A 25,711-nucleotide genomic window follows, 5' to 3' on the forward strand; every position below is an offset into this window, starting at 1 on the left:
TTTCTCCAAACGTGACTGGAAATAAAAGTGATTTTTTTTTGGCAAGTGAACTATGACCGTGCTGGCTACATGTATATAAGGAAAGTTTTTACGTCATTATCAGCATGATCAGTGACAGGCCACACGGTTATAGGAAAACATACCTCCGAGATATTGTTTAACAATTATTACAAAATAAATAATTTTTAGAAAACAGTGTAAGGGAGTCTTCAAGAACGACCTTAGGGCAAGTTCTTGGTACATATAGCCACGTCGCTAATTTGTCATCATTACTCTTGGCGGGGAGCCTGTCCTATTTTACGGAATGAAAAAAGTACAAATAACAGGGCCATTTAAAAAAAAATTACAGGGATTATTGTATTGAATATACATGCGGATAATTTACTGGAAATCGTGTTCCTCAGTTTTGTTTCAAAATTACAAGATATATTATTGATTGGATGGAGGGGCTTCATGTATTATATAAAATCTAATTGCTAGTAGGTTTCATGGTTTTCTGCATGTGAAGTTTAGCTAGGGCTTATAATTCATTCGTGAAACTTAACTTTATAAGTCTTATTATAGTGGATATTCATCCATGGTATAGTTTAAAAAAAGCGTAATAATGATTTAGTGGAGTAATACAATATTTACAATAGCGTTCTCATACAGGGCAGAGCTACAACGGGGTAAGGGGGCGATTGCCCCGATTATTTTTTTCTCCAAAAATTGACACGAAAAGAAGAAAAGAAAAGGGGGACAGGGAAGAAAAAAAATATTTAAAAGAGTGGTCTGTGTTATGTAACTCTTATTCAATAAAAAATGATGTAACCTTCATATCGGCATTCCCCTAGTCTGCAGGCACAGATCCTGATTGGAACTTTGATCAACAAGTGTGCCTCCACGCAAAGACTAGTACATACAAAACTTTCAGTACACAAGGCATGAGTAGGCTGCACATTCAGACCCTTCACTCGAGTGAAAGGTCTGCCCAGCAGACTAGCATTCCCCCAACCCTATCATAATACCCTGGCACCATTCCCACAGTGTTCGGATATTTGTGTCTGTTTTTACATTATGCAGTTACCCCTTTTTTTATATTTAAGTTTCAACCATTAACTGTAGATGTACAGGTGTACAATGACGGCAATTAAGTAGAGTTTAGACGAGATAGACGATCAAATGAAGAAAAAAGAAAGACAGAGAATGACTGGTTAGATTGAGTGAAAGAGATCCAAGTTACAAAAGGAAAGCAAAAGAAGCGCCCATAATAGACATACGGCATGCTGATGAGTTACCATCTACAGTAGATAAACGTGGGCATCCAAATATCTGTTACATTTCTCATTTCATAACAAAAAAAAATTCTAAAAATATTTCCATCATTTGCTTCCTGATTTAGATGACTTAATAATTGTTTCAGAATCAATGCGATTTCCATATAACATATAATCCTAAGTTATTTATTTTTTATTAAATAATATTTCTCATAAATGATCGTCATATTCCACCTGCTTCTCATGATTCAGACCACAATGGCGGTCATTTTGCGGTGATTTCCTTCAAAATGGTGCCAATTTTCCCCCAACCCAAGCCGCATGATTCGTTCAATATTACACTGTTGCAATTTACTCTCCCAACCTCTACATATAAGAATCGTTTGATAGACACGCTTTGGTATCGATCTCCCGCCAAAACTGGCTGCAATTTTTGTCACAAATTCAGTACCGCTGCATCGCGGCACCCCACGCCTACACGTTCGGGGTGAGCTTTGTTCGATTAAGGTGGTGGGAAGCAGCTGAAATAGCGTCTATCTTCAGGCCTTCAGGAAGATGGTCTCGATTCATCATGGATCGTAAAGAAAATGGTTTAGAGAAACACTGTAACGACTACGCCTAGCAGCTAGATCCTTAATACATCATATAGTATCCAGTCAAATGTTTTCATTATGAGTAGTCCATTATAAAAGGCGACTTTTGCGAACTGCCTGCACGGTTGTATGTAATTACGATGTTAATTCGATTGTTCTTGCAGAATTAATTCAATGTTCATCGTCTCAAAAATTTTGAGGGTATGGTAGAAAGGGGGTAATTTGACCAGCTGAAATGATAATGTAATTGTTTTCACTGCCCGAAATGCGATTACAGGAGCTATGTGGATTGCTCGAAGATTGTCATCGACAACTTAAAACAACACAAAACATAAAAGGTTTACAAGTATAAATTTATTAGCCACTGCGTTTTGGTGTTAAACAAAGCTTTTTACCATCTTTGGTGTTTTAGGCATGATTTAAAAATGAGTTTCCAAACTCTCATCGACAACTAACATTTGATTTAAACGTTAATTAGTTTGGTTCAAACTTGTCCCCAGTTCGTTATGACCTAAAAACACGACGTGGTCAAAACATAAATGTTATAATTGGTGATTATTTGATTGTGGGAGAGTCAAATCATATTACAGTCTCGTGACTCCAGCCCATTAATTCTTAAATTGAATTTCAAGTATTGATACAACGCAGAGAGTATAGTTGTGAATTAAAGGAAAGCATGCAACCTGAAGAAAGAGAACGTCTATCTTTATCCACGCCTGTTTAAGCAAAAGAGACAGTATTATCAAGCGTATATATTCTAACATAATAATTTAAGAAACGATGTAGTAGACCTTGATATTGAGGGAGGATACCAGACATATTTCATGGTGCCCAGAGGCGGCGCCACAGGAGGGTAGGGTGAGAGTCCTTCCCTTCCCTATGATATTTCAAGTAGGGGGGGGGGGGGGAGAAGAAGATGAAGAAATAACGGATGAAAAAAAGAGAAAATAATTAAAAAGAGTACAAGAAGGAAATATCTTAACTTGCCCCCCCCTCTCCCATATCCTTATTAAAATATCAAGTTGTTGCCCCCGTTAGTGCCAAGTTGACACACTGGTCATGAAATTATGATGCTGGGTCCCAAAACTAATCTAAACAAATGTGCCACCCCCCCCCCCCTCTTTTGAAAGTGAAGACCTTTTTTGCTTGTCAGATTTTAGCTCTGTGAATTTTGTCGGAAATATGTGCCCCCCCCCCTTTTTTTTTGGAAAATCCTGGCTCCGCCACTGTGTGTAAACCTTATTTTTAATCCAATATTAGTTTACCATTCCATTTTGCCTGTTTTATAAGATAATTTTTGATATATTTCGATGCCTACATGCACGCGCCTTATGAACCCAATATGTGCACAGGTCTTTGAGAACACCTTCATGAACTCAAACTTGCTGCCTTGACAAGCTTAGGGCACTATTTCGCTATACCAACACCCAATTATTATAATAGCACCTCATAGTATTTGCTTGGATTCTCTATTCTAATCTGATCCATCCGGTTTTAAACGATTTCCTTTACAAGGTGTACAGCCACGCGAAAGCTATCCCTTCTTTCTACTGTCGACGCCTGGAAATACCTCCAGTATCCCAGATTTAGCAGCTGAAAAAAAGGTGGAGAAAGTAAGGTTAAGGGGGGGGGGGTTTAAGAGTGGATTCGGGGAGGGGGTAAGGGAGTAGTTTGCAGTCACAGACCCTGATAGAAACTTTAATCAATAAGTGGGTCTCCACACAAAGACTAGCACATTTAAAACTTGTTGTTTCATTACACAAGGCATTATAGGTTGCACATTCAGACCTTTAAATCGAGTGAAGGTTTCGCACAGAAGACGCTAGTAGGCCTAAGGGAGGAGCATATTAATTAGAAGACTTATTTGTTAAATCATTGTTTTATTTGATTTTTAAATCAAAGTTTTAACAAATTAGTTCATAAAGATTGACATCTAAAAAATGCATCCCCAAATAAACATCTGAGAAAGAAAGTAAGAAAAGTGTCACGATTCGGAAAAGCCTGGCGGAATAATGTGATCAGATAGGTTACACCTACTGTTTATTGTAATTATCACCACTAACTAATTTCTCGAAGACTTGAGAAGCAACAAGCTTTTAAGTTTACATAAATATAAGATTCATACATTAGAATCAAATAAATTTTCATAACCTTTTTTTCATAGCCTTGGTATAGTTTCCCCCTTACACTGTAAAAAATGAAGTGCTAATTCAGCACTTACAGTGCTTGTATAGTGACTGCACTACGAGTGCTAAATTAGCACTTCATTTTTTTACAGTGTACTTTAACATGTTTAACCACGGATGTTGGTATGTTTCAACCAAATAATTTGGAGAAATCTTTGACCAAATAAAATGTTCTCATCGATGTAACAACCACCATCAGCTAATCCTTATTCATGTTTGTTGTGTATTTTAGCAGCTCATCTATCTGATTTGAGGGTGAATGCACGACAGTAGCTATAGAGGAATAATGGAGCCCCCTTCCAAGTCCCGTAAGGTGCCCCGCTGGTTCGTCTCTCCCCAATCCTGTCGACACCATGTCTTGGTGTCAAGCTGCTTGGTATAGATGCTGGGAGGATGTGGTTGAGCTGGAAAAGAAAAGATGGATGAAAGAAAAACTAATTTCTCAAGAAACAAACTAATCCTAACCACTGGGTTGGGCCTTTCTTTTTGTATTCCGGAATCAAAAATTCTCGATTCAATCCATGTACGTGGGGTTTATTTTCAATTCGTCTAATGTCATTCGTCCAATTGCCAACTCGTTTACTATAATTTGGTCTACCATCAGTTCGTCCACTCACCACATGGTCTACTTTCATAAAGTCTAATGCCATTCCGTCTAATAACCAGTTGGCCCAATAGCCATTTAGTCCATATACCATTTGGTCTAATCGGACTAAGTGTTAAATTGTGCAATATGAATGAAAATGAAATGGATATTAGATCAACTGGTTATGAGACGAAATGGTCATAGACGAAATGGTGATTAGACGAAGTGATGATTGGACTAAATGGTCAATGGACCAAAATGGTTGTTAGACGAGATGTTGATGGACGGAATGGCATTAGAGTTTATGAAAGTAGACCATGTGGTGAGTGGACGAGTTGGCAGTAGACGAATTGGCAATTTACCGTATAAGTGGTGCCGGAACAACGTAGAGAAAAGAGAATTACGAAGAATGGTCACAAGTCATATGGGGGTATTCATTGATAAATACAGCATTTATTTTCTTACTAAAAAAAAAAACATTTTTTTAGAACATTTTTTTTTCAATTAAAAGAATATAAATATACAGAAGGCATAAGTCCCCAAAAGCAATAGCTTATTATTATGGCAAAATACATTTGTAGACATGACCATTGTTGGGGAAATGATTTTCAGCTTTCGAATGATAGTTTCACATAAAGTATATATTTAAAATATTATTTTGGGGGGATATGCAAATTTTAATATTCTAGTGAAAGTATTTGAGTTAGAAACTGACCATATGTGGTCACATGAGTTTGAAAATGTAACAATAATAAGTTCATAGGCTATTGAATTAATCTAGATATATTTTGGTTCTTTATGTACAGTAATATTTTTTATATGTCGAATTTTATTAATCAAAGACCAAGACGAGTGTTTGCAATGCATTATTTATAGAAGAACAAACGCCGAACATACCATGCATACCGAATACTATACACTATAAAAAAAAAAAGATCGGCCAAAATGACAATTCCCTTGGTTAATACCCCTTGGTTAATACGTCCAACTGAGGACGAAAAAGTTTCAAAATCAGCCTAATTGGTTTAAATCTACCAAGAATTTGGTTGATTTTGACAATTTTTTGTAAGTCTGTCGGACACATATAAACCAAGAGAATGGTCATTTTGACCAATCCCTTTTTTAGAGTGTGAGATATTATGGACCTTTGCTACATGCACATTCTACTTTACATTATGCCCTTTAGACTGTAGATCTCTCTTCCTCGATTCAATGCATTAACATTGATTTAAAGTATAAATTAACTGTATTCATTTGTATTTTATATTCTATACATATTGACTTATACTCCTGGTATTTTTTGTTGGATCTATAGGAGGGACATTAACCCCCCCCCCAAAAAAAAAAAAACCACAACAAATACTATTGTTGGGATGTTTGAACAAAGCACATGAAGGACTGAGATTTGGCAAGCTAAATGCGTTTCTAGCCATTTCAGTTGCATTTTTAGAAGGCAGTGAATACGGATTATGTTGATTACAAATATTTAAGAAGTATATAATTTGTCACATTTGAAATCAATTCGGTATGAAGTATTCTCCTTTATATATACTCGCACCTAAATTATTGATATTTTTTAAAATTCTATCACAAGCTTTAACGGCAATGTGCCAGCCAATATATTTATTGATACTGGATAATTATCATACTGATGTTATCTATTAATGATGTGTGGACAAAATGTAAAGTTTTGTTGTTTGGTCGTTTTAAGGGGATACTCCGGGCAGGAGATATTTATATCTAGAAAAATAGAGTGAAATTCACAGAGAAAAATGCTGAAAATCGGATAACAGATAACAAAGTTATTGAATTTTTAAGTTTAGTGATATTTTGTGAAAACAGTTATATGCACGTCATCATGACTATTCATTAGGTGGGCTGATGATGTCACATCCCCACTTTCCCTTTTCTTATGTTACTACATGAATTCATTATTGTTTAATTTTTTCATGTGTAAATGATGTGTCTCCATTATAATGAAATAGGTTGCAGTAGTAAATAAATAATGCACTTAATCAGTTGTCATTCCAATTGTTTTAGTTTAATGGTAGCTTTTTTAATGAACCGAAATTCATATAATAAAATAGAAAATAACAAGTGGGGATATGACATCATCAGTTTGCTCATTCAATATTCATGGAGACATGCGTAGAACTGCATGTTTCACCGGAATATCGTAAATCCTTAAAATTCAATAACTTTGTTATTTGTTATCCGATTTTGATCAAATTTTCAGCATTTTGCTTTGTGAATTTTACTATTTATTGAGATATGAACATCGTCAGCCTGGAGTATCCCTTCAAGTATAATCTGTTGATGACATCACAACGTTATATATATATATATATATACATATATATATATTGTTTCTTCTGAATTTTCCTTCAAGCGAGTTTGAATGCAAAGCATGTTATGTCACAAAGTCATTAACCAGAGAATTGTTATCACAACCACTCATAATTATTTTAAAAAGGTGCGCACACGCACGAACTGAAAGAAAACAACTTTCACTTGGAAATACCCATCGCTTTCACGAAATTCTGCTTCGGCGAACAATGTGCTTATCTCCGAAAACAAACGCGAATCTAACTCGGCACTTCCAGGAGTATAAACAAAGTGGGAAAATATAGCAACATTCTGTTCGGAAAAGATGCAATATATCAAACGGGGTGGGTGTGTTGTGGTTTTTACCTCTGGGCGATGATATAAAAACAAAACAGATCGCGAGGCAATCAAACGATTAGCTAATTCACTGGCAAATGGAATGGAAAGGGGTCTTTAGGAAGGGGGCAATCTGAGGCTAATTATGACCGCTTTTCTGGTATAAGAGGTCATTGACTGGTAGAATAGGGATACCTTTATTGACCCTTTGGGATTCATTTACGCTGTTTTGCTCAAATTTGTTCTCATTGAATGCCCACCAACTTGAACTAGGCTTTGTATTTGAGTGCGTCTTGTTTGTTTTCTTCACGAGCGATAATTATTTGAAGAAAGAGAGTGGACTCAGCTTTCACTCCAAGAAGATTAAGTTTCGGGTAATTATAGAATTAAACAAATTTGACTTCCTGTTTATACTTTACTCTTAGTACAATCATAATAGTGAACAACAAAATTCAGGGAAAAATCTTAATTTGTATAGCGCATTAAACACTAATGTACAGAAAGGGGGGGGGGGGGTTCGGGGCCAATGGCCCCAAAGTTTGCTTCATGACGACCCCCTTCAAAAAAAGAGGAGAAAAAAGGAAAGGGAAAATTGATAAATATTATATTTTTTCTCAATATTTTGTCAAATCTGTCATCAAATAACATTTTGATATAAAAAAGATCAAAATATGGGCTCGCTCGATTCGTTCACTCGCATATTTTTTTGGTCCCCTCAATTTTGTTGTGCATCATTAATCTGCTGCTACCAGCATCATAACAGTATTATTACTTAACATATCAACGATAAATATCAATAATGAATAATAAGTATTTGGCTTTATTTTACAGGAACACTTTTTTTAAATAAGAGAATATAAAAATGAGAGATGTAAAAAAGAATGAATATACAAAAGAAGACATTGGAGGGGGTCCCAGGCAGGAAAAGAAGAAAGGTTTGATTGTGTTCTCGACTTCTCGGTCAATCTTCACAACCGTCAAAGCAATAGAGCATTACTGATCAAACATTCATTATGAACCTCCCCGAAATTAACCTATCCACCCAAATCACTTCCAGTTTGACCAGATTTCAAACTTCAGACACTAATCTTGATTACCATCGTAAATCTTCTTTAAAATCAAGAACACCATAGCTGGGATGTAATGAACAAGTGATGATGATAGTTAATTCAAATGATATCTAACTGAATATCAATGGAGTGAATAGCAATTGACAGCTCATACTGTCAAGGCGGGTGGGGGTGTAGGGTTGGGTGGAGGGCATGTTTCGGGGAGGGGTGGGGGTATCTTACAATGTTTTCTTCTTCCATTATTGTTATTTTTTGTTCTTTCTGTGTTTATGTCAAATATTTTGCTTGGATTTTAAACCATGTTTTTTCTTTTTATCATGTACAGTATCTTTTGTTATGTATGCTCTGGACCCCAGGGAAGAACAGCGTTGTTATATCAACAAAGCTGAGTGGGCTTATCCAGCCATTTCACTATACCTTTCATTTTATTATGTACATACATTTACCTTGCATTTTTGTTTTAATGTTGTGATATTGAAAATAAATACCAATACTAATTTTGATGTCATCTCTTATGATCAAATTCGAAAAGAATGGGTCTTTCCACTAGACTATAGGGTACAGCCCTCTAAGCTTGACGGTCATAATCGAGTGCAGCGGACCGTGGAGAATGAAATGGACATGACAGGTTTGCATGCGCGGCGGTGTGTGGCACTTAGATGGCAAGGGGGGGGGGGGGAGGAGGGGGGTCAATCATAATTATAAAGGAGGCACGCAAGTAAACGGATTTATATGGAAACGGGGAAGTAAATTTAATCTTTAAAGGTCAAATCCACCTCAGAAAAATGTTGATTTGAATAAATAGAGGAAAATCAGACAAGCATAATGCTGACAATTTCATCAAAAATCGGATGTAAAATAAGAAAGTTTAGTTTCGCTTATTTTTCACAAAATAGTTATATGCACAATTTAGTCACATGCAAATGAGAGAATCGATGATGCCCCGCACTCACTATTTTTTTTATTGTTTGAATTATACAATACATGTATTTCAATTTTTACAGATTTGACAATATAGGACCAACTTGACTGAACCATAAAATGGTAATTCTATATGTTCAGGGAGAAATGAAACTTTGTTTCACATGACAATGGGCATAAAATTAGAATATTTCATATAATAAAATACAAAAGAAATAGTGAGTGATGTCATCAGTTCCCTCATTTGCATACCAACCGGGATGTGCATATAACTGTTTTTTTTTAATCAAGCGAAATTTTAAAATGTAATTTTACATCCGATTTTGATGAAATTTTGTATTGTTATGTTTGTTGGATTTTTCTCTTTTTATTCAAATCAACTTGTTGTTGGAGTGGACTAGTCCTTTAATTTTCAAGACAATTATGAAATTTTGAGTATATTTTAGATAAGCAAGGGTGTATCTTGTGTAACTTGTGTGTTTTAGAGTGGGGGTATGTACAGTAAATACTAAGGCATATAATTTTGCCTCTGTAAATGGGTGACTTTTTGCCCCAAAGCCTCAAACATGGTATACGTGTTTTTTTTTCTGCATGCACATGAATCCCCAAACATGTGTTATGAACTTGATCGTGGACCATTATTTATTTTTATCATAGACTTTTTTGTTTTCACAAAAATGGAAAAAGTCAACGGGTCGGGTTTTTAGGTTAGAGTAAATATGAATTACTGCATTCCACCCCATATAAACCAATAACTGGATTTTTTCTTCCAAACATAATTAATGTAGGCTTTAATAATGGGTATGACGGTACCAGGTATTTATTTCAACACCAAAATGAAATGTCTCTTGTGCAAAAAATCCTAACTTTTGAATGACATTTGGCTTTTAATACTCAAGTCGTTCACGAGGTTGACTCCTACTTGTATCCAAGTCTCCCCCCCCCCCAAATAAAAAAAGAAATAAGAAAAAGGGGGAAAATAAGATTTTCCCTATGATTTTATCAACTCTCATACAAAAACAATCCATTCGTCTCTGACCTTTCCCTGACATTGGAAGGTTGATCACCTGAACAAATTCGATATGAACTGTCATATATTATCACCGATATATCACCTGACCGCCTCCTTTTACGACTACAACACAGACACAAAGGATGCACAAGTTTTACACAGTCGTGTGTAATTCACCAGTGATTGTTTACAAGAGGCAAATTTTACACCTCTTTGCTCTTTCGTCGGCGAAGAGCAAGGAGGGCGATGTTTTGGTGTCCCGTTCTTTGCATGTAATTAGAGATTGGAGCGAGCCCAGGTCAAAACGGGATCCACATCAAAGAAGCCGCTAAAGTTTGGCAGCACGACTTCCCTTCGACCAATCACCGTCTAGAATCGCTCATTGTTCACCGAGTTGGGTCATCCAATAGAAAGGCGAGCCAGAAGCCCATTCATTTACTATACTGCAAGCATTATGTTTGCTTCAATAACCGAGCTCGAAGCATAACTCATACGGTGTCGTGCTTGAGTGGTATCGCCAGCGCGCTCCGGTACTTTGCTTGTTTTCTTCGTCGTGTCCTCGCTATATCTTGGATTGATTATACGGAAATTACGTGTAGTATATTATTTCAACGAGGCCCTGTGCAAGGAGACAGAGCTCTTTCGTGAAGCCAAAGATTGGCTGGAATTGTTTTCCAGGCGCAACTGATCATGGGGTTTGATATAGATCGGTTTTCTGGCCCGGTGGACGAGGATTTTAAATGCAGCATCTGTCTCGGTGTACTGGAGAGCCCCCTCGCTACGCCGTGCGGCCACGTCTTCTGCTCCAACTGCGTACTGCCGTGGGTCGTTCAGAACGGTAGCTGCCCTCTTAAGTGCGAAAAGTTTTCCACCAAGGAACTCAACAGTGTCCTCCCATTGCGGAACCTCATCCTCAAGCTCGAGATCCGATGTGATAACTTCCGCCGAGGCTGCCCCGAAGAAGTCAAGATTCAGATGCTGGCCCAACACATGGAGGATTGCGACTTCGCCCCCGTCAAGTGCTCCAATAAAGGATGCCAGGAGGTGATTAACATCAAGGATCAAGCTCAACATGAAACCCAGACCTGTGAGTTTAGACCAGTCGGCCGTTGTGAGCAGGGATGCGGTCTGGTGCTTCAGTTCAACACCCGATCGGAGCACGACTGCCTCAAAGCCATGCAGAACCACTCGGCTGCCATGCAGACCAAGATGAAAAACCAGGAACATAACCTGAAGAAGAATTCTCTCAGATACGGAAAGAGAGAGAAGGCTCTTTTGGCCCAGATTGCCTGCCTCCAGAATGAAATTCAGATGCAGGCATTGCGGTACCAAAAGAAGCTGAATGAAAGTAAAGCTGAGATGGAATATATGTCAGCTGTTGCCTCGTTTGAAAAGGTGAGAGGATGTCTCTGTATCTCCCTGCATGCCCTCTTTTCATCTTGGCTTAATATGAAATCATAAGCAGACCTACTGATATTCTATAGCGTACTATCAGTTAATCAAAAGATTCTGTTTATTTTCACTATATTATATTGTTGTTGTTCCTTTTGGGCCTATTTCATGCCCTAGAAGTTTCTTGACTACACTTGGTGTTGAGAACTCTTAGGTAGAGAAACTATAATTTAATACCTCTTTTCTTATTCTGTCTGATACATTTTTTAAAATATAAGTATCTGAAAGGGCAAACAATGCAATGAGCCAGAATGTGAAAGTAATGCCATGGTTTAATTACATGTATCTGCATAATTAAGAAATTTGAATCTAAAACTTTGCATGATACAGGAGGTACCGTTAAACTAAGTACACCATTGGCAGTTTATACAGCAGTGGTACATAGAATTGAGCTGAATGTCTTGGAAGTGAATGTTCATACCTCTTTTTTTTTGGTAAATTGGACCTCATCCCTAAGCCCCCTGGAAAGGTCTTATACCAATTTCACTTGTTTCCCGCTGTTCACATTACCTCAAAATTTCTGTCACGATTGGCTCTGCTGGATGTCGCACTTGCCCTTCTATTTCCTCCAGCCTATGCCTTTTAAAGTCAAAATGAGGTGGAATTGCTTAGCTATGAGTTGTATCACGGATTTATGACACGCACCTGAAATGCTAAATTACCTTTATCACCAGAAGTGATGTTGGGAACACTAACGGGAGGTGAAAGATCCGTGCTAGATGAAAATGTCGAATGTACATGTATATGTTGGCATAGTGAGAGTTTGTCTTGTATTCTGCTTGTCAAAATCCATTTCCTCTTCCATTAAGAAACTGATCATTTTGTTTTTGAGCAAGGATGAAAGAAAACGAAGAGAGCACCATCTAAGTAGTTATCTTAATTGGAAAGCACTATACCTTAACATATTGTCTCTTAAAATCTTTCCTATTGTTCATGGATGCCATTGAGGTACTAGAAGCCCCATTGTCATTATTGTGAAATTCAATAACAAATGTGTAACCATGTTTGTAAAAGTTAGAACCAGAAGGACTTACTGGTAAGTTTTAAACTTTTCTTATATTACCCCCTTTCAGCATCTAACTTCCACCCTCTCTTTTGTCTAAATACTTGATGAGATAATTCCTCTTGCAGCTCCAAAAAGCTAAACTGGAATGAACTTTGCAATTGTTTGTGAAACATTGGTGTCATAGTGAAGATCTCTATTTTACAATAAAAGGAGAGTGCGTTTCTTCTTCTGGTTTGTGAAGACAGAATAAGAACAGAGAAAGATGCATTGTAGTACTTTGTGGCATTTGTGACTTCCGATGGCACGTGAACTCTTGCTGAAATGTCTATACTTATTGATAATAAACATTTTAAAAAGTTCTTTTCAGATCTACCGATCCCACAAAAGATCAACCAATAGTACTTGTAAGGTGTATTAATACCACTTGTTTTGTAATTCAGATTCTAGAAGGCCATTTAAAGTTTTTCAATATGATGAAGCAATACTCTATTGAATCAATGCCCTCTTATAGTTGACCTCATGGCTATTATTATTCTAAGTGTTTAAACAAAAGTTATCTCCCAACCCTACAATCATTGATTACCACTGGTTACTTACGAATTGATTTTCCGTTCCGAACCAGCTGAGAGTATCGGAGCAAGGGATGTTTACTCTTCGCTTCATTGGAGCATTTTCTTTAATCACCATTTAATGAATGAATGAATGCAAGCAAGCAAGGAGCACATCTGCATGTATGGTGTTGGGGAGAGGATCACCCCTTGTTGTGTTCTAAGATGGAAGGAGTAAACTCCTGTTCATTAGCACTAAGCATATGAACAAGGTCATAATAGTGCATTGGATATTCAAGAAAAAAAAGTCAATCTTGTGTTGGCCAAGGGATTATCGTTTACAATAGGTATACAGTCTCTGGTGTCAATCACCTATACTGTCCTCAGTTACTTTCTTCTTGGTGTATCAACCAATAAGACATTTACAGGTTTCTAATGAAATACATTCATGTTAAAGTCATTCACCTCTTTGGGGGAAAAAATCATTACCTAATCATCTTGTACATTCATTACATTGATTATGCAGCTAAATAGGTCTATTCAGTTTCATAGTGATGTAATTTATATCTTTCGAGATTTGTTGAATTTAACTTGTTTACACTTACACAAGCCTTTGATTGGAAAATTTTTACCAGATGGTATCATTGTACATGTACAGAGAATTAGTCAGGAATTGATGTATACTGTATTTAAGTTTAATAAGATTTTTTTTCTGGTTTAAGATTGAAAAGACATGATTTAAGTTGCAATGGAGTTTTGCGTACCATGCTGAATGTGTAAATAACATGAACATCAATATGTTGTGTTTGATGTAAACAGAAATTTTTCAAAACAAGAAAAAAAAAATCAAAATTCAATGGATTGTGCTAAACTAGTAAAGTGGACCATTGATTTTACTTCATTACCGTACCACATACTGTAAATCAACATTTGTCTATCAAAATCAACCACCATTTAAAAATACATGTAGCTCACACATGGAACTACATGTACATGTTTCAGAGTAGAACTGTTTTAAGTTGTTCATTATACAGTAGACCTAATGATTTATTTTTATGTATTTATTTGTTTATTTATTTATTTGTTTGTTTATTTAATTAATTTTTTGAGAGGGGATCTAAGTACATGTAGATTTATCTCAACACAACAATTAGGGGTCTGCAACCTTCAGTGCATTATAGAGTTCTGATCAATGCTACATGTACATGTATACAACGTCATTCTCAATAAGGCGAGGACTGTTGGCTCCATTGCAAGCAATATTTGTTAATTTTTGTACTTTATAAAGACATTCATAAAGACATTGGACCAATCATTCCTAGCTAGTTGAATTAATTTGTTTTTCTCTTCTTAACAGCCATGGGAAAATACAACCATACTCTCCCTGCGACTTGGTCGTCAAGATGGAAGCTTAGGATTCAACATCATCGGTGGCAGTGGGATCAGTCAGGTTGGTAGACACACGATGCTCCTCTCAATCCTCGTTTTCTTTAAATATGATTGGTAAACAGAGTTTTTGTTCAAAGTGAGGTAATATTAAGGGACAGAAAGTGTGGTTTTTCAGAATACAAACTGTAAGTATTGGCCTTTATGTTTTTCTTTTGTTCAGCTCAAATTGACTTCATTAAAGGTTTGCTGTTTACTTCTCAACAACCGACAACAAAAGTTTTGCAATGGTGTACCCTGATGATATGAAGACATACATATAGACTGTTAGTTGGCAACAATTACATTGTAAAAGATTGGATCATTGTAAATGTGACTGTAGGTCCTAATGTTTCAAGATGTATCTGTTTAATTTGTGTCTGTCTGGTATGGGTCACCACATAAAGCCATTCTTCTTTGCACATTGGTTGATTGATGTCACGAAGCCCGTGTTATTGACGATCTCTTTATGGTGGGAAGGGTTTGAAGCAAATTGGGACAAGGCAGGTATTGATCAGGAGCAGGTATTAAAGGACTTAAACGCTCTCAACAAATCAGCATATAGCTGACCACAGACGGATCATGGCCCCTTTTTTTTGGAGCTGACTCAGAATGGATCCAAAGGGAATTTAGTGCTTTGGGATTCCAAAGGACCCAAACAACGATGGAAGACAATGTGCTGTCATTGACAAGGGCTTGAGGGTGGAGGGAGAAAAGACTGCAGTAATTCATGATATTGTTACCTGCATTCCAACTGTAAAGTTTTCTTTGGAGTATTGAAGAGAGGGGTGAATTATCGAAAATTATCCCTGGTGCCAGATGGAGTGGCGGGGAGGGACAAGAACAAAGGCTCTGCAGACATCCCCAGATGAGCGAATAGAGCGCAGGGGTAACGGAATGAAAAGGGACCCTGAAGAGGCTAACTGTTTCTTTCAGGGTTGAGCAAACCTTTTTCCAGTTCTGTTTTGAGAGAGTGCCATGTTTGTGTCATCTATTTCCCATCTTTGTTTGCTTTCGGGTCGGGGTATGATAACTAAGCAATCAAATAAAATTGGTTCATCAAATAGACCAACTCTCAAGGTTTCGCCCTAGGACTGTAGTTAAAGAGTCTTTAAAAACATGTTTGCTTGAGACTTGGTATTTTATAATTCCATGTCTTACAGTACATGTAGGCCCATAATAAAGTGTGATGATTGGTAGTTTGTTATCATGTTCCAAAATGTTGCATTATTGAACAAAAGTGACCACTTTTCAAACTGCCATGCCTTACACAAGTGAATACCAGTCACCAGACAATCCACCCTAATGTTTTCTGCCAAGTCTCTGATAGACTCTGAATGCCCTACTTAAAAAATCTGATGCTCACGAGGACATCCACATAAGGGGAACAAAACGCTTCTGGTGAAAACCCCAACAATAACGCTTGAGCATCGGCAATGATGATTTGATAAATGGATGCCTCATCCCCAGAAGCCAATTGAAGAAATGGAGACCGTGAAAGGTTTCACCCATTACTGTTTCAAAAGGCCTGTTTGAGCTGAACGGGAAGCACGCTATATAATATCTCATCATTTATCAAACCAGGAGAAGCGACATTTTAGGATATATAGGCCTGCACAGCCCTGAGTGCCCTCCTAAACTTATTTTGTATTTCACAGAGACCAAGAGATACAGAGCAATTCACAATGCACTCACTTAGACGTAAATGACCATACAGGAAGATCATGGCATAGCATTCGATTCGATATACATGTATCATGATTATTATCCTTTTCATCTTTAAGTTTAACAAACTATTTAATAAAGAAGCAGGGATCAATGTAGATAAGGCCTTTTAAGGGGTGAATGTATAAGATCTAGGAAGTGCCTTAAATAATTTGTATCAAAATTCAGTAATACAAGCTGAATAATATTGCCCTAATAGGTGAATAAAAACATAAGTTTTACGTCTTGTTTCAGTTGTATTCTTTTCTTTTGCCATTTCTTCTTGTATCTCAGAAGGACACTTTGGGTAAATCTATCCACGTTGTAGGCCGACATGTTTCCTTATTGACAATAATCATCTATTTAATCACAGTTGAACCCAGGAAAGTTTTGTTTTCTCTTGATATTTTATACAGTATTTTCCCTCTCGGCAATGATTGAAAAAAATGACACATTAATCCAGTACGTTCTTCATCACTGGCTCTGAACCAAAGTCACATAAATAGAAAATTGAATATCCCATGACAATCATAGTATCTATAAATGTATTAGATGTTGCTACATCGTCTTGTATCATATCCAATTACTGATGAATTTCACACCGAAGCCGATACACAAATCCAGCGCATCAATACTTCTTCTATCTCCTGCGCTGCTTGCCCAGCTAGGTATCGGAAACATTGCCCCAAGCTCCTGTCGAAATTGTCATCGTAAAGGGACGCGGGTATCTCTATCACCGAGGAAATCGACAGGAAAGATGGCCTGGGATGAAAGAGATCTATGAAAGAGGAAACTGGCCCGCTTGTTACAATGGTTTCCATTCTCGTTAGTAATTCATTCATAAGAAAAATCCTAGAAATGGTGAGTGTAAACAATACAAGTTTGACTATATGGAGAAATATGCAAATCAACAGGCCCGTGGTGACAGCTGCTTCTCTGTTTCTTTAGGGCATCTTCCTTCATTCCTTCCCTCCAATTTTTGTCTCATTTTCGTTCCTGATGATGGTCTAGATTCTTCATTTATTTGTATAAAAAAATTTGTTAAAATGTGTATTGAAAACTCAGCAATTTCGATTGATATTCATATTTTATGTCACTTTTTTTCTGTAAGAAAACAGCTATACTTCCAGTAGATAATGGTGGAAAATTTTTGTGTGTGTTGATAATAATATTTTGTTTTAAAATGTCAAGTGACTTTTGTTATTCTTCTAAAATTCAAGTTTTAGTGTGGCTGTTTTTTTTGCCTGAACATGCCAAAAGTTTAGCATTATTTATGATTATAGTCCTCATATATACTCTTAGTTTACGACTATACAAGAATGGATTCCCAAATTACCATTGGTGTCCTGAAATACACCTTTACAAAATGCTATTAGGGGTAAGACCTGTGGCCCCGAGATGTTATGAGCAAAGGAGAGAATTGTACACAGTCATACCAGCACCAACCTCCCTATTTATGTACACTGGTATCCAAATATGGCCATGTAGATATGGGGCTAAGCCCAAACACACATACTCTGTTTGAATGGGGGTAAAATGTTACAAGGGATTAAATATGTTTCATCAAGACTTTATGTTCAGGTGGATCAAGTCTTCCTTATGAAAAGGAGGGGGGGGGGGGTTCATGTGCCTGTACTAAATTGGGATCTAGATTATGGGGTTTGTGTTCCTTTATTCTGCTCTACAAAGGAATCTGAAATTTATTAATGTTTGTTTTCTAATAATCACAAGTAGAGACAAGACTCATACAACTTTATAAAATTATACTACATATATTTCTGCTTCTTCTATTGAGGTCTATTGTATTGTGTAGACCCATGTGCATAAGTTTGTATTGCATCCTATGTTTCATTCATGTTTTGTATAACTTATGTATAGGCTAATGTCTTCTTTTCTGAGCAAGACTGTACAGTATGTGTACCATACCAAAGCATACATGTAGGCCTATATGGTGGGCTTGTACAGATAAGATAATAGTACATGTAGGCCTGTATTTTCTCTAATTCAGTAGAATTACAAAGTATACAAGCTACAAAGGGTCACTATAAATGTAGGTTACAGTGTAGTCATCCCTTATGGAAGAGATAAGGATGGTTTGCTGAGCAGATAATGTGGTGTCTTGAGAATATGGTGAATTCTTTTGTAACTTTATTTAATTCATACTTCCATGATAAAAAAGGGGTCAGGATGAACTGTGAAGTAAACTTGGAAAATAAAATTTCACATCAAATCAAGGGGAAAACAAAACAAAACAAGTATCCATATGTTTGATAAATAAGAGGGAAGTACAAATTATGATAAATGTTCACTCTTTTCCTTACGATCTTGAATGGTGGCTTAAGTTGGAGTGGTTTTGAACTGAATTGGTTCATTCAAAATTGCAAAAAAAAAAAAATGTAGCGACCATTATGAGGCCTGCATTTGATTTAATGATGTGGTATTGGACTATTGGTAATATAGGCCTGCATGTAGGTCTATATGATACTGTGTTATGCATGATGTAACTGCCTTAGTATGCTTATGGTGTAGATAATGTTTGCACACCTTATTCTTATGTAAGCTTACATTGATTGTTATCTATCAGTGTAAAACATACATTGCTTAACTGTTACTGGCTGCAGAATACATGTATGTAAAGGACTAGATGTGTTTGTCTACATTGTATGTTTTCAGACAAAGCCAGTGGTGGATTCAGAATTTGAAAATAATAGGAGCATGGGAGGGGAGAAGGGGGGGGGGGCAAATGTTGAAAAAGAGGGGGCATACAACTGATTCTGTCTGAAAAAAGGGATGCATACAGGTTACCTGCCCCTCTTCATTTCACAGTTCATCCATAAATGAGAGTGTAGTTTATACATTGATTGATGTAGGCATCAATATACAACATTTGAGATTGTCAATTTTATTTATTTATTTATTTTCATTTTATTTCATTATTATAATTTTTTTTGGGGGTGGGCTTATTTGTCTTTCCATGTATTGTATATGCAACCTATCTCTATAAAATTGCCAAGAACAGATTTCAAGTTCCTTTAAATTCTCTGATTGTTCCCCCTGCTTTTGTGGGGTATTCGATCACCTCTGAGAATGAAAAGTTATTTATTTTGTCCCAAATCAGTCTTATTCAATTTGCTATGTAGCTTCAAAAGTCAAATATATTTGTCAATTTCATCATGTCCCTGCTCAGAACCTAAGACTTCGCTGAAAAATAATGGAGGTATTCTTAAACCATTTTCTGGATTTCAGTAATTCACCTATACCTTGAAGAATTCTTTCCTAAAATGTTATTAAATGTGATACGTGTGTCAATAAAATTGCTAAAACAGCTAAAATGTGTAATAGAAAGGTTAATAGGCTACATGTAGGAGGTAAAATCTACATCTTAGATAAGATGTAGGTTCAAAACAAAATGAAAATATTCCCTTTTTTTCTGGGGGCAAATACATCAGGGGGAAAAGTACTTGCGGTGGGAGCTTAAATTAGAACTGCAATCTTCGGGGGTCAGAGTTCGAGAACAAAAGTTGCTTCAAATCCCCAAGAAAGGATCAAATGTATAAATTGGATTTTTAGAGGAAGAGTGTTACACATTCTTCGTCGAAGATCAAGAATTCTTGGCATGACGAACATACTTTTTTAGAGTGCAATAAAACAAAGGATTTTGTAGTTTCATCTCAGGGATACTTTTTATTGTTTATACAGAAAATAAATGAATAAATAAATAAATTAAAGTATGTTTTTTAAATTGGGAATGTATAGAATTCAGACTCAACCATTCTGGTGGTGCTTTTATAATCATTTGATAACAAAAATACCTGTAAATTGCAAAAAAATGTAGGCCTCAAAATACTTGATAATTCTCCTGTTTGTTTACTCACCTTATTAAAGCCTAAATGTATCATTAGTTTTGGTATCAGATACATGCACTGTATAAATTATACAAGGTATTTTTTGTGATCGAGTGGATAAAAGCACCAAATTAATTTTCAGTTACAACTGTTATTTTGTTTCTTTATATCAGTTAATTACATGGCCATAAAATGGCTGATAATACAGTGGTGCTCAAAAGTTAGTGAACCCCACCAGAAATTGAACATATTCAAAGTGTTCAAGATGTTCCACCTTTTGGATATGTAATTGTGAATTCATGTTATAATAATATTACATTCAATACAGTTTGTTCTCAGGACTCACCGAACATTGTTGTGTTGTTGTCTACATTCAAGACTCATCATGAACAAATTCATTTCATGGTGGGGTTTTCTAACTATTGAGCACGACTGTATACATGAAGGCCTAATTGGCAATTAAATAAGATGTGATGAAATGAACGATGGTCTATAAAAAAAATGATAAATTTTAATCTTTCGTAAGTATACTGGTCACTTTAAATTCAGGGATATATGCATTCTTTTTCTATATCATTTTATTTTAAACCAAAAAATGTATTTTACCTTACTTTTTTGTCTTCAATTGGTAATTTCCACTTTTGATAACACATATTTTTGTTAAATTCTCTCTTGGATGTCTCCCACCTATCTGTAAGCCTATTTTCATTCCCATTTCTTCATATGCTTTCAAACTTTGGTTTAGCCCAGACGACAAGAAGAGCGGCAAGAATGAAGTTCTATAGAAAGTAATGCAGTTAATGCAGCAAGCTTTACCCAGTGAATCCTATGTCTTAGGGATGAGCCAAAAGCATGTCCCTATGACTGGGTCTTGTCTAAACATCGCATTCTATCTCGCTCAGGAATGTCCAAAGTTGATAGATATGCAGATGGAGATGGGCTGGCATCTTTGGAAGAGATGATGCAGGCCTTCCTCCTCCTCCTCCTCTCCCTTGTCTGTCCTCTACTACCAGTGATGCGGTTCAGCATCTTTTTATAAAACCAAGAACCTGTCACGTCTTTCAGATAGCCTTCAGGAAATGTCATCTTTGCTCTTGACAAGTACGAATGAGGGATGACTATTTCAAAGACAGCAGAAACAGGAGTTTGAATTCCTAGTGCAGATGATGGCGGAGGGAATTCAAGTTTTCCTAGATGCCTCCCTTTCTCTTGTTATTCCAGAGTTTAAGGGCCTACATGTATTCATATGTCCCCCAGTTGTTTTCTCCGCAATGACTGTATTTTGAAATAATATTGAATTTAGCCTGGATGGTTGTTCTATTTAAGATAGTATGTGTAACTAGCATTCTAGGATGTAAATATTTATATTGGAAATGTATTCCTGCCTGTCTAGATTGAAGGAAATACCTGACTGTACATGTAAGGCATATTACACATTTGCCTACGGAAAAAAAAGAATGTAGGCCATACAAATGTGGACAGGGGAGGAGGGTCAGGATCCGCGTGTCTGGCTGTAAAACTCATCACCTGCTTGTTGTTAGAATCAATAATACATTTATCAATGTATACATTTGTTTGTCTGTACCTCTCACCTTTTCACCAGTCACCTTTAATTTGTTTTTCCTCTTTTCAGTTTCGTCCCACTAAAAAAACGACAATATGAGCATTCTCATTAAGTCACATGGTGTTTACTTTTTGGAAATAAATGATAATGATATCACCAGGCATACATGTAGATCACAAGCTAGTTGAAATTAAAAATTCTTACAATTAACAAATTTGAAAACAATTTCAAGCTATTCGGAGAGGGCCATACTTCATTTTCACAACCATCAAGTCTTGAGTTCAAGGACATGGTTGTTGTAGTGATTGTCATAAACAGAAACCAGAATTCTACTACAGATATATTCATATAAATTTTGATTGCTTGTCTTGGTATTGAAGGAGGCCCTCACCTACATTAAATATTTTATTACACTGTAGGTCAGTTTGCATCTCAACCTGTCTTAGTACTTTATGTAGTACTGTAAAACATAAACATTTATTTATTACCAAGAGTGAAAATGTGATGCTCAGTGTCTTTTCCTATGTACTTCTATACAGGGTGATGGCGGTATCTCAGAAGGAATAATCGTATCCAGAGTGAACGAGAAAGGACCGGCAGACAGATCACAGCTTCAGGTACATGATAGGATCATCGAGGTAAGTCTGTTTATAAATTAACAAAAATAAGTCTCTTTCTGGACTCACCGTCAAGCGGGTTTGCAGCTGCAGCGCTAATTCTCTACCCCTAAATTTTTGAGAAGAAGAAATTCAAGTTGGTTGGGAAACACTAAGAAGAGCATACCTGTACTATATTCACTGCAACTATAAAACATATATATATTTTTTTTTACATTGTTGTATGAATTATAAGAAAAATGATACTTATAGTATAAAATATCTTGAAAAAACTCATGTGCCCACACTTGAGAAAAATATTGAATATAAGTAATAATTAGATATTTTAGGTACAGATGAACACGCTTCGGTTTGAATATTTAATACAGATATGACCGATATTTTGAGATTACATTTTACACAGCTTTGAGGCTTACACCAGTAAGCAGTTCAGTGCTTGAGTAAATGTGTACATCAGGTGATACAAGAATCTTGTCTGCGGATGATGCGTCAAATATGGACAGTCCTAAAATGGATCCAAATTCAACCCATCTATCAGTGACCAACCCCCATGGGAAATCCGTCTGGATTCTCAAATTTACCACCAAATTTTCGCTGAAATGGTGTAAATTGAATTTGTCCCTTTCATTGTATGTGTGTCAAGTACAAAGACTGGGCAGTGAATATGAGGATGCGAGCCGGGTCCCAAATAAAATGTGACAGACAACTCGTCAATTATGGTTTCCGTGGGTGACGTGTTTGTTGGTGAAGAATTCCCCGTCCACAGTCGTGGGATTAGTTCTGCAGATGCACGTTACTCGTTGTTGCTCGCTTGGGGAACCTCCCCTGCACTTACGCTTTACATCTGTTTCGATTGTGCGCAGTGACACACTTAGTTATGTCAAGGTGGTGATAGGCCTGCTGGGTAAATTGAGTCCACAAGTCTTGGGTTTAATAGCGATACCATCTTTTCAAAAAGCGCGTTTCCATTGCCGACTTGTTTGGAATCAACCCAAACGTTACCTACCATCTCCGGCACCCCCAGTGGGGATGAGCCGGCCTTCAACATGGATGCTGACAAGAACATGCGTGTTGTTGTTTGAATGTTACCTGATATGGTGAAAGTGAGATCAGTCCTATTTTTAGGGAGATGGTAGATGTTGGGACACAAACTCGCGGATAGATAGTAGTATGCCATCGAGATTGATTGAGTACACATGGCTGGTGATATGTTTACGCGGCAGGGATGCAGGGTTCTGGCACACTAGCACCGAGGAAGCAATTTGTAAATTATGCTTTGCCCCCTTATGCTTGGGTTCTTGGATGAGGATTACATTTAGATGGAAAGCATGCAGACGAACAGATTGTGTGATTGATCACAATCGTTCTCCATGCCTCATTCATTATCAAACCCAATCAGACTTCCATGCAGTCCCATCCATAAAGACAGGTGCTGGAATATTTCTTAACGTGCGCATGATAAGAAAAATCTGTAAGCCAGGCAACGAAATCTGGTCGGAAAGTATATTCATAAACCGACTTACAGATCTATTGCATTTTGTCTGAAACTGAAAGCACTTGAATGTTTACCCCAAAATGGTATAAGTCCAACAGTCAAATTATAAAGTTATTGAAATTGAAAAGCTGCATTTCATGATATACTGTGAAATCAAGTACAAAAATATGAAAATTATATTCGTTATTGTACTGCAACTCTGGACCATTCACGTGTGAAGTGATTTTGCTAAGGTAACAGCATGCAAACACTAAGCTGGCATTTAAAGTAAAATTGTTCAATTGATCCCATATCTAGACCTTTCAAGAGAGTGATTGATTTGTTTTCGGCTTTCAACAATACCCCTAGCATATTCGTGTTTGTATTATCCCTCATTCAGCCAAGGTACTCTGTGCAATATTGATGCTATTCAAAATTTGCTTGCCATTTTGATGCTTTCAAATCAATTCCAAGGAACAAATGGCAATGGATGTTTAAAGCATCAATTTTTTACAATCGACCTTTTAAAGTTTAAACCATCTAATTGTAAATATGATCTAAAAAAGAAACATTCATGTGAGCATTTTTATTGAATTACTGTCGTATTCCAGTTTATGTAATGTTAAAAACTTGCACTAGAAGATTCCATGATTCCATGCCTTACTGACCGATGAAAAAGACGAGGAATAAAGTTTTAAGATTATTTCAATTAGGGGCCCACATTTTCAAGTACATGCATTTAGGCCTATAGTGACCCCCACAGTACCACTTTGTGTGAATATCATGAAAACTACTGAAGTTCTGAACCTTTTCTGTATGCATGGTTATGAAATTACCATTCATATTTACATTTCCATGCTGGATGTAACCCTGTCATATCTTTTCATATCCCTCCTTTTGGGAGAGATACGCTTTGGTATAGGAAAATAGCAGGAAACTAAATTGTGATGGTGGTGTGTAATGAATGAGTCACATGGCCGCTCAGGTTTCCCAATTTACCATCAATTTCATAAGTACATTGCTTGTTTTCCAAAACGGCCCTCGCAAGTCTTCCCGACATCTTTTAGGACGGGCTTTGTAATGGCAGCATGCTCTCCGTTCTCATCCAAGATGTCGTAAATCATTGATTTTGACGAAACGAGATGAACCGGGGATGATGGTAGGCCAGCTTACTGGAAGAGTGCGTCCTACTTACCGTTGGGTCTAACCCGGCATTAACCTAATGTCCACGACTATGTCACTAATGCTTCCATGGTAAACTCAACACAAAGAGGATGGTATAGGGTGATTGGTATCGAGAAATGAGTTTAGGAATCGCCTCCAGGCATCAATTTCATGTGGGTACAGACCCGGCATTAGTTAGATACTTTACATGAACAGCGTACCTGAAGGTAAATGAACTTGCTCTGTGCAGGGTGATCGAGAGAAAATGACTACTTTGATGCAGATTTCTCTTGACTTTGGAGCATAAGAGGTATATTCAAATAGAAATTTGATTTGAAGTCACCATTTCGTGTCATTACTAAACAAAAACACTGAAAAAAACCTTTGAAGATGTCGACAGATTTTTCTGTAAGAATACTGCAAATTTTCTTTAGCAAATGAAAATAACTTTTATTTCGGAAGTACTCATTTACTTGCTAACGTGGCATGGACTCCAAGAAGCATGCCAGAGGCTTCAATCCAGGGTACTACTGCTATTTCTGAACAGAACTTTATTCCTTCTGACTTGCATTTGTTTTGAGGATAACTGTAAAACAGAATCTATTTGGTTCAATTTGTGGTTTTCAG

General features: G+C 36.7%; 1 protein-coding gene across 1 annotated transcript; it reads left to right on the forward strand.

Moving 5' to 3' along the window:
• The first annotated feature begins 10,718 nt into the window (after positions 1 to 10,718).
• LOC129257875 (E3 ubiquitin-protein ligase PDZRN3-B-like) lies at positions 10,719 to 25,444 on the forward strand. The gene is made up of 3 exons (XM_054896305.2): positions 10,719 to 11,680; positions 14,649 to 14,741; positions 22,369 to 25,444. The coding sequence occupies exons 1-3, from the start codon at positions 10,976 to 10,978 to the stop codon at positions 22,486 to 22,488; spliced, it is 918 nt and encodes a 305-aa protein (XP_054752280.1). The 5' UTR covers positions 10,719 to 10,975; the 3' UTR covers positions 22,489 to 25,444.
• Positions 25,445 to 25,711: the final 267 nt, after the last annotated feature.

This window comes from Lytechinus pictus, chromosome 3, assembly GCF_037042905.1.
Source record: "Lytechinus pictus isolate F3 Inbred chromosome 3, Lp3.0, whole genome shotgun sequence".
Classification (NCBI taxonomy): domain Eukaryota; kingdom Metazoa; phylum Echinodermata; class Echinoidea; order Temnopleuroida; family Toxopneustidae; genus Lytechinus; species Lytechinus pictus.

Excerpts from the sequence above, each read along its gene's own strand:
- LOC129257875 (XM_054896305.2), top strand. The coding sequence starts at position 10,976 with ATGGGGTTTGATATAGATCGGTTTTCTGGCCCGGTGGACGAGGATTTT. Across the intron at positions 11,681-14,648 it reads CTGTTGCCTCGTTTGAAAAG|CCATGGGAAAATACAACCAT; the intron begins GTGAGAGGATGT and ends TCTTCTTAACAG. Across the intron at positions 14,742-22,368 it reads GTGGCAGTGGGATCAGTCAG|GGTGATGGCGGTATCTCAGA; the intron begins GTTGGTAGACAC and ends ACTTCTATACAG.